Source organism: Schistosoma mansoni, chromosome 2 (genome assembly GCF_000237925.1).
Source record: "Schistosoma mansoni strain Puerto Rico chromosome 2, complete genome".
NCBI classification, from domain to species: domain Eukaryota; kingdom Metazoa; phylum Platyhelminthes; class Trematoda; order Strigeidida; family Schistosomatidae; genus Schistosoma; species Schistosoma mansoni.
The window spans coordinates 6,879,410-6,896,344 of record NC_031496.1 but is presented as its reverse complement, the minus strand read 5'-3'; the positions used below and the strand labels follow the sequence as shown (position 1 = coordinate 6,896,344).

General features: G+C 37.6%; 1 protein-coding gene across 1 annotated transcript; it reads right to left on the bottom strand.

The window, feature by feature from the left end:
- Positions 1–1,634: 1,634 nt before the first annotated feature.
- Positions 1,635–15,027, bottom strand: Smp_140700 (serine/threonine kinase; the record flags this gene model as incomplete). Its single annotated transcript, XM_018795500.1, has 9 exons — positions 1,635–1,738; positions 4,245–4,668; positions 7,490–7,747; positions 12,865–13,065; positions 14,151–14,236; positions 14,268–14,374; positions 14,410–14,465; positions 14,500–14,629; positions 14,660–15,027. 9 exons carry the CDS (start codon positions 15,025–15,027, stop codon positions 1,635–1,637), a joined length of 1,734 nt encoding a protein of 577 aa, XP_018649806.1.
- Positions 15,028–16,935: the final 1,908 nt, after the last annotated feature.

The following is a 16,935-nucleotide window of genomic DNA, read 5'->3' as shown; positions in this document are numbered from 1 at the left end:
GCACACTTTCAGTAGATCACCTCTTGATGTGATTAATGTAGATGGGCAATTTAAAGTTACAGCATATCTGCGTAAAGTCCCAACGTCCGAACATTTTGAGCTACAGCCAACGGCTTCGCGGCAAGCAACACACTTGCGTGAAATTGGAAGATCCTAGATGACTGTTTTTCGCTACCCGTGGACATAACAACATTTCAAAAGGATCAGAGTAAACAATATCTGATTAAAATGAGGATGTATATACCATGGATGTCAGTAATATATCAGTATTACTAGGAAATCAGAAGAAAAGTAACTTAGAACTGCTGTATACTCATATAAGCAGAATTTAGAGCTAACATTTTACCCAAGTGAAAGATAAAAAAGGTCAGTTTAAATTTAGAGTTTGAATATATACGTTACGGAACCAGTCTAATATATGATCCCGAATGCCCTGGTCAAGGCCGAGAGTGTGAAGGGTTAGCTCTCCCTCTCGAAATGCTCACTTGGCCACCCTGCATACAACCATTACCAGGGAAGTCCTACTCACTGCCTTCTCGTGACATTACTGTTGTTTACGAAATTGAGAGGACGAAAAGCGAATGTCCGGCGCATTAACCAGGTTGGTGGATATGGAGGATCCACTTAGGGGAGTGGGAAAACCCTGATTCCAAACCAATAGTGTACATGGACTCCAGTATCCTGAGGGAACAAATGGCGTATGAATCAATTGTCGATCACCGGCTACCATGGGACTGTATCTCCTTCACGATGCTCCACTGCCTTGGGGACTAGATCTTTAGGTCAAAGGCTCAGGGTGTGGCCCCCTAAGAAAACCACCTGCTTCAGTTTGGGCACCTGAGCAGTATCAAAGCCCTCACACAAATCTCATTTGATTTGTGGGGCGCATATATACCTGGTGCCGCCTTGTACCAATATTTATGTGTTCAAATAAATAATAAATAATTAGTCAAATATGTAAAAATAATATATTGGGAAAAAATCATGGTAGACGTGAATGTATTTTCTCACACGAATAGGTTGAGTGGTACTACAAAAATGACATCCACAGAAATAGGGAAATGTCACAACTCTCTCATCATATAGATTTAATATCATAATATATACGACAAAGACACTACCTACTTATCAGCTTGGAATAAAATTCAACTTTAAGGTGATTAGTTCGCAAGAAGCTGAAATTAATGTTTGTCACAGAATGAAACTAACTGGAGAACTTTTCAGGACTAGAAAGTCTAGTTAAGTACTCCAACACAAAGTCACGACTTTACGCAATATTAGACCTGGAACATTAAAGGTCTCGTGATTACAATGAGAAACGACTTAGAAGCAGATTTTTAAAAAAAGAATCCGAGGAATTCGAAACCTCCGTAAAACTAGTCACGCGGTCTTGTCAACTGATTGACTGATTTACTGGTGGGCCATTTACAGATTTTCGAACCCAACTTTCAGCCATAATTCAGTAGTGCGAGTGATAATGATACTTTAAAGCTATTCAAACCGAAGTAAAGTGATCCAGTTTCGAAACTACCACGTAACAGTAAAAGTCAAGTGTTTTAGTCACTAAGTAAGAATATGATAAAACATTCCCTAATTTATAAACGTAATAAACTAAAAACAACCGTATAATATGCTTACTTTATAAATGATTGAAAATTAGGCGAAGAATTGTTTATTACAACTCGGGTACGATTAGGATCTCTTTGGAAATATTGCTGAATTAGATTCCATAATATTTCTGAATATATAATGTATAAAAAAATGGTAGTAAAAGTAAATAAGTATCACACTATCATTTGAAAAGTTCTAAACAAAACAAATTTAAAAAGTACACTCTCATTTCTAAACTTGTAAACAAACATTTAGACAGACAAATTCCGATTGCAATACACAGATGCAAATCTACAATTCAGGTTACACGTGACAATGTATAAAATAACCTTTGGTTACGACGCATGAGTCAAAAGCTATTCACAATTGTACTCATATCATTGATAAAGTAATAGTCAGTCATAATTAATACAGAGCCTAACACAAAGCTGTTTTTAGTTCAAGATCCTATACCATATGAGTACGAGATCAAATTACCAAGATAAATAGTAAATGTTCATAAAAGGTTAGTTTTTATTTATTTATTTATTTTAACACATAAATATTGGTACAAGGAAGCACCAGGTATATATGCGCCCCACAAATCAAATGAGATTTGTGTGAGGGCTGGGATACTGCCCAGATACCCAGACTGAAGCAGGTGGTTTTCTTAGGGGGCCACACCCTGAGCCTTTGACCTGAAAGTCTAGTCCACAAGGCAGTGGAGCATCGTGAGGAGATGCAGTCCCATATTAGCTGGTGACCAATAACTGGTTCATACGCCATTTGTTCCCTCAGGATACTAGAGTCTATGTGCACCATTGGTTTGGAATCAGGGTTTTCCCACTCCCCTAAGTGGATCCTCCATATCCACCAACCTGGTTAATGCGCCGGACATTCTCTTTTCGTCCTCTCAATTTCGTAAACAACAGTAATGTCACGAGAAGGCAGTGAGTAGGACTTCCCTGGCAGAGGCTATATATTCGCGTGGCCATGTGAGAGCATTTCGAAAGGGAGAGCGGACTCTCCATACTCTCGGCCGTACCAGGGCATTTGGTATTTAGTATGTATATATAACATGATAATTGTACGCAGGAAAATTTTCTTGTCTACTCTCCTGCCCCTCAATGTTTACATTAAATAACAAAACACATCTGATAGATAGCAGTCAGAATGATACATTATCTTAACAAACAACATGAAACAATTCATACTACTTCATTGTACTATTCAAAGCATTAAAGTATACATACTGTGTCAAGTTTGAATGTAAATAGCAGTGAATTAAAAGGTTCTGTAGCTAATAAAAACAACAATTACTCTGGAAAAGAAATTACACAGTTTACAAAGACTACAATGTAAACAACGGAAATTGTCTACTTAGTATATGCATAAAGCAATATCGAAGTATATGAAGTTAAAATATACAACATATGAGATGATTTATAAATAACCCTAACATGAAGTAAATTTATGCATATTCAAAGAGGGATAATGCCATAGAAACAGGCAATACAAACAAACATATTCATAAAAGTATAAACATAAATTACGAAACGAAAGGGATTTATATAAATATAGCATTTAAGCCAAGATTAAACGAGGTTTTAACTTGTGCACAAATGTAAACAATCGAAATAAAATACTAACAAAAACATCTTATAGCAACTTATGTAAGTATATATACATAGACTTAATAAGTGATTTGGTTATAAGATGCGTATAGAATGCATTTTATTTAAGAAGAGTTGGATACTTGGAAATCCCTTGGTATAATTCATAATTTCTCATTGACTAAAACTAATAATCTAATTCTGATATCCACTTTCATACTTTCATTTCTTGTTTGATTATAAATTCGACATACACATAAACTTATGATATATAAGTACTAAAAGGTCATATAAAATAATTCGAATGACTCATATCAACTAAATGTAATCGTATGAAATGACTGTTTCAAACTAATTACATTGAGTGCCTGAATTATCCTACAATATATTGGATGAATGAACTCAATGTATAGTTGTTAACGTCCTCAAAGTTTGTGTCACTATTAACTTAAATTATAGGCACAATTGTGTATTAGCGCAAGTTGCCATGTGATATTAACACAAATAAAATGAAATATACACTATATATAATAAAGGAATTGAGATAATGTAACAACATTGATAATGAAAAGAAATGAACATGCTGAAAATGTGTGTATAAAGAAATATGAAAACTTAAGATTTAGACTAAGATAAAGAGTGAATGTATTTATGTTATGTTGGCTGATTTCAAGAAATGTTACTCCAATGCTTCCAACCATCGATCAGAGTTATCGCATGGAATGCAAACAGATAGTCTATATCTACAAACATGTAATATAATAAGAGAGGTATCATTTAATTTCAAGATAACGACGACTTCAAATCAGGTAATAGTGGTGGTATTAAAACAGTAAAATAGTCAGCCCAGAAGTCACTGAATAACACTCAATTTCTAATCATTACATCGTAGGGGGTTACATTCAACTTTAGCATTTTAAGTCTAACAACCCGGATAGTATAATCAATGTTCACTCAAAGTGACAACATGTAGAATATCCAAAATTATACATTGTGAGTAAATTACTTTCAAATAATAAAATCAACAAATTAAAAACTCACGTTTAGCTTCAAATAAATTATTCATTTGTATTTCAGTATTTATATAAGTATATTCATGTATATCTTGAAAGGTTGGTTCTAAATTAATACGTCTATAACGTATAAGAGAAGTTGGTACCATTAGATGAGGTGACAAAAATAAGGGGATACGCAATGTTATATCTCTACTTTGTGATAGCATAGATGAATGAAGTGAAGATGGTGGTGTACCACCAGATGATGACAGAGTACCAACTGAACCAACAGCTACAAGATGATGACGATTTACTTGATTTGTTACATTACGCCAGTGGGAAGATGAATCGTTAATTATTGAATTTTGATTGCGTGGTGGACAACAACTGCACAGACAAGTATGAAATCTAGCTCTACCTCCAATTAAGAACGGTGAATCTAGCGCCTGTTCAGCAGTTAACCGCTTCGACTGAAAAAATAATTTATAGAAATGCTTTTTATTGCTTGTATTGTATTATTATTTAACAGAGCACGAGAGTAACGTACAACACATATCTTAGGATTTATATAAGCCATCCATGTATACGATTGATCGGATGTAGACAACTACTGATATATATATATATATATATATATATATATATTTACAACAAAAAATAGAAAGGACTACATCCAAAAGAAATTATTACTCATTATGATCTGTACTGGAGATAATACAGGCCAAATGCTAATGATCAAAAGGGTAAGGATTTAACCTAACGATCAGACACTAGACGAGCAATAATATAGAATTTTAACAAAAAATCACAGAGCATACAGAACAAAACAATGAGTATACTTAATGAAGTTTTTTATCAATGTCACCCATGAGGACAAAAACAAAACTGGGGATCTGTTAATTTTGAAAGTAATTTTGTCAAAAACTGATCTCAGTAACTGAAGAACCGCTGGTAACCAGGTCAACTATTTTGTTCCCTTCCGTGCAGCTCTACAACAATAGATTATTTATTTATTTAAACACATAAATATTGGTACAAGGAAGCACCAGATAAATATGCGCCTATCAAATCTCATTTGATTTGTGTGAGGGCTGTGATACTGCTCAGGTGCCCAGACTGAAGCAGGTGGTTTTCTTAGGGAGCCACACCCGGAGCCTTTGACCTAAAGGTCTAGTCCACAAGGCAGTGGAGCATCGTAAGGAGATGCAGTCCCATGGTAGCCGGTGACCAACAATTGATTCATACGCCATTCGTTCCTTCAGGATACTGGAGCCCATGTGCACCATTGGTTTGGAATCAGGGTTTTCCAACTCCCCTAGGTGGATCCTCCACATCCACCAACCTGGTTAAAGCGCCGGACATTCTCTTTTCGTCCTCTCACTTTTGTGAACAACACCCCCGCCGCGAGAAGGCAGTGAGTAGGACTTCCCTGGCAGAGGCTATATATTCGCGTGGCCATATGAGAGCATTTCGAGAGGGAGAGCAGACTCTCCCCACTCTCGGCCGTACCAGGGCATTTGGGGGCACAACAATAGATAGTCACAACAAGTGACCGAAAGTTTGACGCCTTAAGGACCGAGCCACTGCTCTGAGTCGAAATTGTAGGAAAGTCCCAAACTAGAACAAGATAATTTTCCAAGTGTCCCAGGTTCTCAATCACTCGACATTTAATATAATGCACCTCAAAATTGCGTTAAAATACTGTCCACACGGAATTCGAATGACGAAATACGACAGCTGAACCATATAGAACTCCGAACAATTGCAGAAACGTTCTCCAAGGGCTAGATTGGAGTCATTCTTCACTAAACACTCAAACAAATTATGAACGAGTACATCACATCCTTTGGTGTACACCAATCCATGTGTCAGCACATACATAGAGAGAATTAATCATAACTTCAAAGTACGAATGGTCGAACATGTAAATAAATAAACACCAGTAGGCAGATTATAGCAGTTGACACACAGCTATCCTCCTCTATTGTATGACATTGTTGAAACAGACTATATAAGTGAATTTAATTTAATATCTGATTTGTTGAGACCTATGCTACAAATTAAAGAACAATTAGTACTTATATTAGACCTACCGTGATAGGGTTTACCTTAAATATCGAGAGTAACGCGACTTAAACTGTTTTATCTCATTATTTTTAATTATTTTATCGTTTGTTTAGTTTGCACTTTATTACGTATACAAATACTTTAACGAGTTATTATTTGGCCAGACTTATTTATTATTATTTATTTAAACACATAAATATTGGTACAAAGGGGCACCAGGTATATATGCGCCTATCAAATCTCATTTGATTTGTGTGAGGGCTGTGATACTGCTCAGGTGCCCAAACTGAAGCAGGTGGTTTTCTTAGGGGGCCACACCCTGAGCCTTTGACCTGAAAGTCTAGTCCACAAGGCAGTGGAGCATCGTGAGGAGATGCAGTCCCATGGTAGCCGGTGACCAACAATTGATTCATACGCCATTCGTTCCATCAGGATACTGGAGTCCATGTGCACCATTGGTTTGGAATCAGGGTTTTTCAACTCCCCTAGGTGGACCCTCCATGTCCACCAACCTGGTTAAAGCGCCGGACATTCTCTTTTCGTCCTCTCAATTTCGTAAACAACAGTAATGTCACGAGAAGGCAGTGAGTAGGACTTCCCTGGCAGAGGCTATATATTCGCGTGGCCATGTGAGAGCGGAGGGAGGGAGAGCGGACTCTCCCCACTCTCGACCGTACCAGGGCATTTGGGGGCCAGACTGTTTGAAATGTAACATGTACTAATATTTTACTCATTCGGATAAATTTCGTCTTCTCATGGCACTTAATGAGTATTTCAGAAGATTTATTAAATCAAATACAAATTCATATTGAATCCACCAGAATAAATTACACAACCGATTGAAGCACAACAGTAAAGTATAACGTAGCTGGTTAGAAGACTGAACTTTATCAAGGGATTTCTAACAGACATTTTTTAGGTATTTACGCATTGGTATGACGTCAACGACAAAATTTTAAATTAATATACTCCAGTAAGATTATAGTTAACACAATAGTGACCATGAGCATTATGGCAGTACCGCAAGAACAATATCCATATAATTAGGATACTCAGTTTAACAATATATTTTCTGCATATTAAAGGAGTGTGTGACCGTCTATGCTTTCAAAAGAAAGAGGAAAGGATACAGTTTGCAAAATTAACAACATCCTTATCTATATCCTTGATAGAAGAGAAGACACCAGTATCACATAAACAATAAACGATAAATGCTTCACTTACTGAGCTAAAACTTAGAAGTCCTGTAAACAAATTAACTAAATCAGGATCAGGTGGATTTTCTGTAGATGACTGAAAATATTGAGTATTAGCCGGAACGAGTATTCTTGAAACAGCAGCATGATTAAACGGTCGTACAGGACAATTACGAATGAAATCTATGCTAGATGAAGGAAAACCAACTAAGTCAATTAATTCCATTGCATTAGGTGATCCTAGTAGATTAAATATCATATCCAATTGACGAAATGAGCTGGAGGACTAGAATGAAGAAATAAAATTCAGAATAATGTATTTAATAAAGAAACTCTGCAATCTATCTGATAATTTATCAAGAAGTTTAATTATCGATGAATGAAATAATAGTCAAGTCTCAGTGACTTGTGCCAAAAATCACGTTTCTTAGGTTTATTGTTACCATAGTTTGCAATAATGGTCAGTGTGTGAACAATTGGTTGGTTTGACATTTTATTTTCAGGTAAATTCTACGGTTTGCCTCCAGTCCCATGTTTGTATATGACAAGAATATTTTAATTTTCGCATTTTATCGCTCTCGTCTATATTCTATTGTTCATTACTATGAGTCAAATGCTACATTTCTATTTTTTGTTTACCTAGGACTTGACAACCGGGAGATATGTATGAGGAAATATTCCTCTGCATACGTATCTTTCTCATAAATTTTTTAATCCATGATATTCTTTACCTGGTTCCAACTGAACGTCTGTGTCAAAATATGTCCGGTAAAGAGGCTGCACATTGCCACTGAATAAAGAAATATTCTTGATCATACAGAAAACGTTCAACAAAGTTAAACACATAAATGGATCTGGAGCTAAGAGTTGAAAACCAACCTACGCGAAAAAATGAGAATACATTATATGAAAACCGATAAGGGTCCGTCTACATACGACCCGGAATAAATGTGAAAGTTGCCATACGTGACATTTAAACATCCAAGGTGAATATTTGACCCACACATACACATCCAGGCTTAAACCGGGGTTCCCAAAGGTATGTTGTTACCAAGTTACTTAATTGATGGGTGATCAGAAAAGATAATAAATCAAACAATGCTAACTGAAAAGATTCCTTTGCGAAGATCCTATTTCATAAACCAAAGTTCTCAGAGATCAAAACCAGTCTGATGGTAGTATGCTCAGCTCCCGAAAGCAGTCAATTTTGGTAATGAATTGAGACCACGTCATTTTCTAGAAAAAGTTTCGCTAAAAACTTACTTTTATCATTTGTCTCTGATAAGTTTGGTTGCCTAACTATTCCAAACCTATCTTCGTTGTTTCTCTGTTTCTTTTTCCTTTGAGCATTTCCGCTCCTGATCATTCAGTGAATTTTCCATCAGTTCGTGTTTGTTATTCCTATTTCTTATTGGATTTGGATAAAGTCCTTTGGGTTATTTACGGGTACTTATTAATTTTAAAAAGAGTAGTTTTAGATTTACTAGCTCATCATGGACAGTTGATTTGGGTTGCTGACAAGAACTTTTTACAGCAAGCCCAGACTACGTCTTAGTGGAGATCCTGTTTATGGCTAACTATTTGCTTAGTTAGTATTTTCTTAGACAACTCAGAATTTTCGCCTTCATGCGAAACTCGGAGAGGTCTTCCTATTTTGACCTTCAAACGCCCATGGGTATCAAGGTAAACATAAGCTTTAAGTAAAGTATGGTTTTAAGCCAAGCACATACTTTTAAAGAGCCCAACTTTCCCACAGGTTTTGCCAACAATGACTGAGAATTATATGATCTGTGTTATTCGACGAGATATCGAAGTTATAAGGCTCAAACAATATCGCCCCTTATGTTTAAAACTGATGATTGCTAGGAATGTACGATTAGCTGAACAATGTTGGAACAGACGATTATTGTTTTGCTTGCTAGGTTGATACATTGAAGGCCTCCGAAAAGTACTGTTCAGTTTTACGTAATTTTGTTATACACGCACCTAGCATCTTGAAGGCCAGAAACTACCTGTAGAGACCATGTCTTACTTCTACTGATTCTTAGTCGACTAGGAACATAACAACATGTGCGCTTACCCTTCATAGTTCCTACCATCTCATTTAATCAAACAACTCACGGTCAACATTCAACTAAAATTAATTTCCAGGTCCCGAAATGAATATATGAATAGCGAATTGCGCTAGTGCCCCTAAATGCCCTGGTATGGTCGAGAGTGAGGAGAGTTAGCTCTCCCTCTCTAAATGCTCACATGGCCACGCGTATACAGCCTCTTCCAGAGAAGCCCTACTCAATACCTTCACTCGCCACGGTGTTGTCTACAAAATTAAGAAGACGAAAAGCGAATGTCTGGCGCCAAAACCGGGTTGGTGGACACGGAAAGTCCACCCAGGGGAGTTGGAAAACAATCATTCCAAACCAATGGTGTACATGGGCTCCAGTATCCTGATGGAACAAATGGCATATGAACCAATTATTGGTCACCGGCTACCATGGGACTGCATCTCCTAGTTGCTACACGGCCTTGTGGATTAGACCTTTAGGTCAAAGGCTCGGGGTGTGGCTCCCTAAGAAAACCACTTGCTTCAGTTTGGGCACCTGGGCAGTACCACAGCTCTCACACAATTAAATGAAATGACAATCTTTTGTGTGGCGCATATATATCTGGTGCCCTCTTGCACCAATATTTATGAGTTTAAATAAATAAATAAATAAGAATTGCGCTGGTTCTTCACACTGGTTACGTGAGTTCTGTATGCGGTTTCGATTATAACATACACATGCAACTTTTAAGAATTAGCCTGTTCTTTGACTCGATGCTGAGTTCAATACCTTTAACATGTAATCTGGAGCGCTATTTTAGGACAGTAGAATAACATTTCTTGAACCTAGAATTTTAACCCTGGTGGAATATGCGGAAAAAGATTAAGCCAGAGAACGGATGATGACACGAACAGAAGTATGAGAGAGCTAAGAAATGACATAATTTTGAAAACTACAAGATTGAGTTATGTAAGAAATTTGTGGGCGATTGTTATTTTCCGGCTCTAAACACCAAAGAAAGATCCTGGCCTACTAACTCCAAAAGGAAACTGGTTTGATAGTGGAAAACTTGTCGAACATCTTGTAAGTAATTTTCAGTGCAACAGCTCCATATTTTCCAGACCTTACCAGTAATACTGGAAATCTGTAAAGTAGGATAATATGTACTATTTTCTAGACTAGCCGTTTTTCGCTTTTCTTTTTCCACCATGAGAAAGTATTGGTAAGGATGTCAGATAATTGTAGAAAATATGGGCAGTAATACTCCGCCCACCCACCTCAAGTAAATTGCATTCAACCTTACCACTATGTAAACCACCTGGGTGGTGTGGCAGAACGAAAAACAATCGTTCCAGTCGGACCATCACGAGACGTAAGTTCGGCTACTGCATTATAATAACAGTTATCGTAGAGGAAGATTATGGTAGAATAGGAAATTTAGAGTAACTTTGGGATCTATTTATGAATCAATACCATGCATATATTTTTTACCGTATAATTTCTAAATAACTAAACTATTCATACTCATGTCCCTCTTATTATAAGCTTTATTTTGACCTATAGACTATTGTTATACGATTTACCATTCTTGAGTTATCCCCAGTCTAATAATGATATGCTTGATCTAAATCGATTCCGTGGTAACGAACAAAAGCCAATGACACAATGACACGATAAGCTATTCTAATCTGTTGTCCCAGGCCCCGCTAACTAGATGAAGTCCAAGGCAAGTATGGGAATATATGTATTCCGTAAGCAGCCGAGTACAAGCAATCAAATAAGGGAAAAAGTCAAGCGTATTTATACAGCAACAAATAATTACTGCCTCCCACATTCACAGCCACATTTGGCTGAATCTTGTACCAATTTTATTTTTTATTTTATTGATACGATGTGGTCAGTCTGTTTGGTATATAAACTCAAAATATAATGACTCATACCGCAGAGGCTGAGATTGTTGTTTTGGACTTAACTGGGTGGGTTAGGCAGAAAGCAGGAACGACAAAACTGCTCGTACGGGTTTTGTGTGTCATTGCCCCCAAATGCCCTGGTACGGCCGAGAGTGGGGAGAGTCTACTCTCCCTCTCGAAATGCTCTCATATGGCCAGCGAATATATAGCCTCTGACAGGGAAGTCCTACTCACTGCCTTCTCGTGACATTACTGTTGTTTACGAAAGTGAGAGGACGAAAAGCGAATGTCCGGCACTTTAACCGGGTTGGTGGACACGGAGGGTCCACCTAGAGGAGTTGGAAAACCCTGATTCCAAACCAATGGTGCACATGGGCTCCAGTATCCTGATGGAACGAATGGCGGACGAACCTGTCATTGGTCAACGGCTACCATGGGACTGCATCTCCTCACGATGCTTCACTGCCTTGTGGATAAGACCTTTTGGTCAAAGGCTCGGGGTGTGGCCCTCTAAGAAAACCACCTGCTTCGGTTTGGGCACCCGGGCAGTATCACAGCCCACACACACAAATAGTGTGGCGCATATGTACCTGGTGCCCTTTTGTACCAATATATATGTTTAAATAAATAAATAAATAAATGTGTGTCATTGGTTCGATCGATAATTCACTGCTCTCGGATTGGTGGTCTTATCATGTCATACGTTAACAGTGCATCCACTCGACCGCAATCTATAACACTTGTATGAACGTGACGAACGTAAGGCAGTAGGTGGGAATGGCTTCTGTATGTGCAAAACTGAGGAACACGTAATATTTTACATCATTTGGGTTAAAAGTTGCATTTTTGAAGAGTGTTTTGACTCAAGACAAATAAAACATTGAGGTCAAACACAATTTAAAAGCTCTGGATATTATTTTCAGACCTATTGGTGTTCGATAGAAACGAGACCTTGTGCAAAATTTGTAAACGTGCAAGATAAATACCTTTTTCAGAAACACCAATTCACAGATGATCTCGTCGTTAGAAGTTTAATAGATGAATGATGTATTTGTATAAAAGCTACGTTATTTGTACAAAAGTAGCAGTTTCACCTAAATAAATAAGAATACTTAATAGCCAATATAACACAGGTTATTCTTGCATGTTAGTTTGATCGCTTTGAGAGGTTTCAATACCTTAGCGATGAAAGCATAAGCCATGGGTATGTAAGCGATTTTTATCACGCAAGCTTATGTTGCCAGTTAATTATCATACAGCAAATATGCACTAGGTAGGCGATTAACAAAACGTGACCATGAAATGTAAAGCTATTACATTGGAGCATACATCAGAGCTTAAATTGAGTGATATCTTAGAAAATTAAGCTTTAGAAACGTAATTTGCATAATAATTTATGAACCAAATTGTACAAAACTCATTGCAATAGTGATAACAATTAGACTTACTTGAAATAGAATTTGACGACAAAGAAGCTCTCCAAGTATGCAACCAACACTCCACTGATCGACAGCAGCTGTATAAAAATTCGAACCTAGAAGTAATTCCGGTGGTCTATAGAATTGAGTCACAACTTCAAGGGTTAATGGATTCGAAGGGCTTTCTACATCAAAAGACGGCACTGAACGAGCAAGACCAAAGTCGCAAATCTACAAATGAAAAGAACAAACGCTAGAGCAGGATAATCTGGGGAAAGATAGACAGTAAGCCCATCTGTATCACTGGACCAATCATGAGCAAAAAAATCGAGAGTTTGTAGTCACTTTTAGATGCAGAACAAATTAACTAATTACAAGTTTAAGTAATCTGCCACAATTTACGTTTCATGGGTGACGGCTAGTGGAATTAATCGACTACCAAAGCCCGAATAAGCGTAACGGAGTTGGGAGCAATGCACGATTGTTTTGGTTACTTACTCACTGACCTACCACAGTAGCCTTACGAAACTCACTGCCGAAGCCTTTATCTAAATGCACGTCTCGTGGAAAGCGGTTCCTGTTATATAGTGCCATATTTCAGTTTGGCGGCCTAGCTTCTTTTATTTCTGACGGCTTGGATCATACGTTGGATACACTTCATAAATCAAGTGATTTACAGATTCAGTTCTTATTCACCAACTTCTGTTAGGAAGTAGAACTACACGCACAAAAGAATCAAGGTGCTCGAACAAATCAAGAAGTAAAATTTCACATTGTGAGCTTTAATTACATTTCTTATAACTGGACCTATTACTATACATAGAAGAAAAGATTCGGTGTTTTATGAGACTAATATTTGTTTCAACTGATAATGCATAAAGCACTCAGGACCAACGTTGCTCTACGAAAGATCAGTAGATAAAGATCCAGTTGTATTTTTACCAACAAGCACACTACAACGTCTTATTCTAGAACCGGATCAAATAAGATTTCTTCATTCAGAGAAGAAACTTGTAAAATGTTGGTTTTTATAACAGAGGAATAGACTACATTTACATGTAGTGCAAGTAGCTCTCAACTTCCACAAACTGAAAAACCTGTATCAATGATTCAAGAGTGCCTTAATAAACTAACTTGAAAAATCTAAAACAATATGACTCATCAATTGACAAAACTAAACCTCTGAAGACCAATGGTTAGGAAGAAATTGCCATACTACTGTTTAACTGTTTAACACATTAAACAAGCGTGAAATGTCTTTATAACTTAGTGTCTCTAACTCGTAATTCTTTGGAAATGACTAAAATAAATGTTACCTTTAATAAACAGTCAGAATTAACCAAGAGGTTCCCTGGTTTTAGGTCCCGATGAATTACACCAGCAGAATGAAGATATTTTAAACCTAACGTTTAAGTGAGAAAAACTGTACCTACCTCTTAGTATCTGATAGACAAACAGTTTGACATGCTCTAAAGACAAATATTGAGTGGACACGATTATTTTGTGCAGATCAGTATCCATATATTCGCAAAGGACAGAGCTAAGAACGTTAGATTAAAGTAAAACGAGACGTACACTTCACTGAACAAAGAGGAACTGCTGACTTTTACAACATCAATTAGGCGGACAATCTAGAAAAAGGTTCATAAAAATTAATGTTGTTACATTTGAATGTCTTAAAGAGAATAACAACTTTAATTCTCTATATGCCCGCTTAGCAGACACAATGCTTTCAAAAATGTTGGGGATTCTCTTAAGAGCGACCTGGTCGCCTGTTCGCGGATCAACAACCAACCTACAAGGTAACAAGAATATATGACATTACCACACAACACCAAAAGCACCAAATCCCAAAGACTTTTCAGGCATGTACACTTTTTGGGTGAGACTTGGCTGAAAAGTGAATCCATTTTCAAGCCTCTGAGAATTCCCATATCCAACAGGAGAAAAAGTTGACTTGACAACTGCTAAAACTGGACCTCCAATAATGTGTTGAGGGCCTTTTTGTGGAATCAAGTTGGCACATCTCAAAGACGGTCCAATTTGTAGACCATTAAACATTGCTGCCACCTTTTCAGAGTAATGCAACACATTCGGGAAAACTGAAAGTGACCCTGGAAGTGGTGTGGAAGGATTGAGGAACTGTTTCTGATATGTCTCCGCTGAATATGGAAAATTGATCGGCACAAGCATATCATAGAGACAAGTCTACATCAAGTCGCTCGTGCATCTACTGAATCCCTGGGAAATTATCGAGAGCAAACACATCTACCACCACCTAACATCACGAGAACTATGGCCTTGTGGATGTTTTTGCGCCAAACATTTTGCAGATCAGCTTATACAATATCCAATATCTTTTCGGCGTGCAGCAGAAAATCAACTGGTGCTTAGGTATAATTCCATATCTTAGGGTGTGCGATCGTTATTATTCACATGCGATGGATAAATCGCTACACAATATCATGGATTGATTGAATTTAGATAATAAAACTTTTGGATGCCGGCTCAGTGGCCTAAATGGTTCGAATGGACATGAACAGAATGGAAAAAGCTTTCGCTTATTGAGCTTTCATATGTATTAACGGTGGATCACCGATGCTGTCAGTTGGGAACCTTGATATATTTAAAGATACAAGAGAAGAAATTACTTACCTTAGTCCCACAGAATATCGGGTTTCAGCTTGGAAAGAACAGGAGGCTTGATGGTCTGTGTTAGTCCTGACAATGATAGTCTCTCAGTTGATACAACTTTTTTTTGAAAGAGTCGACAGATGGAGCCTCAACCAAGTACTGAGGTAATCAATTCCATTCGTTGATGATTCGATGGGAAAGTCGATAGTCAGCTGACAAGTAGTTCGTTCTGGGCTTTTAGACATTTTTGGAGTGTCCTCGTAAATTTTCTGTTTCGGAAGACAAGAAAAATAAGGGCATATCAGGTGCAAATTTATCACTAAGCAATTTGAAAACTGTAATCATGTCGCCGCTGGTTCTCCGAAATGACAGCGGAAATAGGTTTAGCTTGGTCAGTTTAGCATCATACGGCAGCTTCGCTATTCGGCGAATCAGCTTAGTTGCTGTTCTCTCAACCCTTTCCAATGGATCATTGTCTTTTTTAAGCAATGGCTAGCCACTATTATGTAGTACTCAATTTCAGGACGCACAAACACTATACAAAGTCTAAAGAGTTTTAGCGTCGATATGACTAAAAGCCCTACGTATTGACCATAAAGTTCTAAAGCCTTTTTCGGCTATTGCACGTCAGTGTGCAGTAGTCTTTAAGTCTTGACTAACGATGACTCCTAAGTCATCGTGTGCCTGGACAACAGATAGCTCAGTGTTATTCATCGTGTATGTATCTGTACCTTGATGACAAATATGCATCACAATACACTCGGAAGTATTTATCGACAACTGTCAGGTTTGAAACCATTCAGATAATTTCTCCAGGTCATTTTCAAGTTCGAAGCAATCACCCTTACTTTCTATCGCTCTCCATATCTTGACATCATCAGCATGTAGCAAGACAGATGACAATAGTAGACGAGTGAAGTCATTTACGTACAAGAGGAATAACACTGGCCCCAAACTGTACTCTGGGGGAATCCACTAAGCACAGTTTCAAAGACAGACAACTTGAGGTCCACCCATACTCTTTGCTGGCGCCCAACTAGAAAGTCTTTTATCCGCATCAATAGATTGTCTCCAATCCCGACATTTCTTAGCTTATATAGCAGCTGGTTGTGTGGCACTTTGTCGAAAGCTTTGCTGATATCGATGTAGGCTACGTCTACAGGTAAATTTTGGTCCTTAGGAGCGCACTAGCTTTCACGAGCGACTAATAATCTAGTGAAACTAGAATAACTTATTGTAAAACCATGCTGCTTCTCCTAACGTATCCGGTTTTCATCGAGGTGCTTAACACAGCTCCTTCCGTAAAATCTTTTCTAAGATTTTCACAACCAGGCTAGTTAGGCTAATGGGTCGGTAATTCTCAGGTTTATGTTTCGTACCTGTTTTGAAGACAGGATTTACTATGGTGTTAAATGAAAGCATATACTTAGAGGGTTCGCAACAAATTTAGCTAATTCCTTTAGTAAC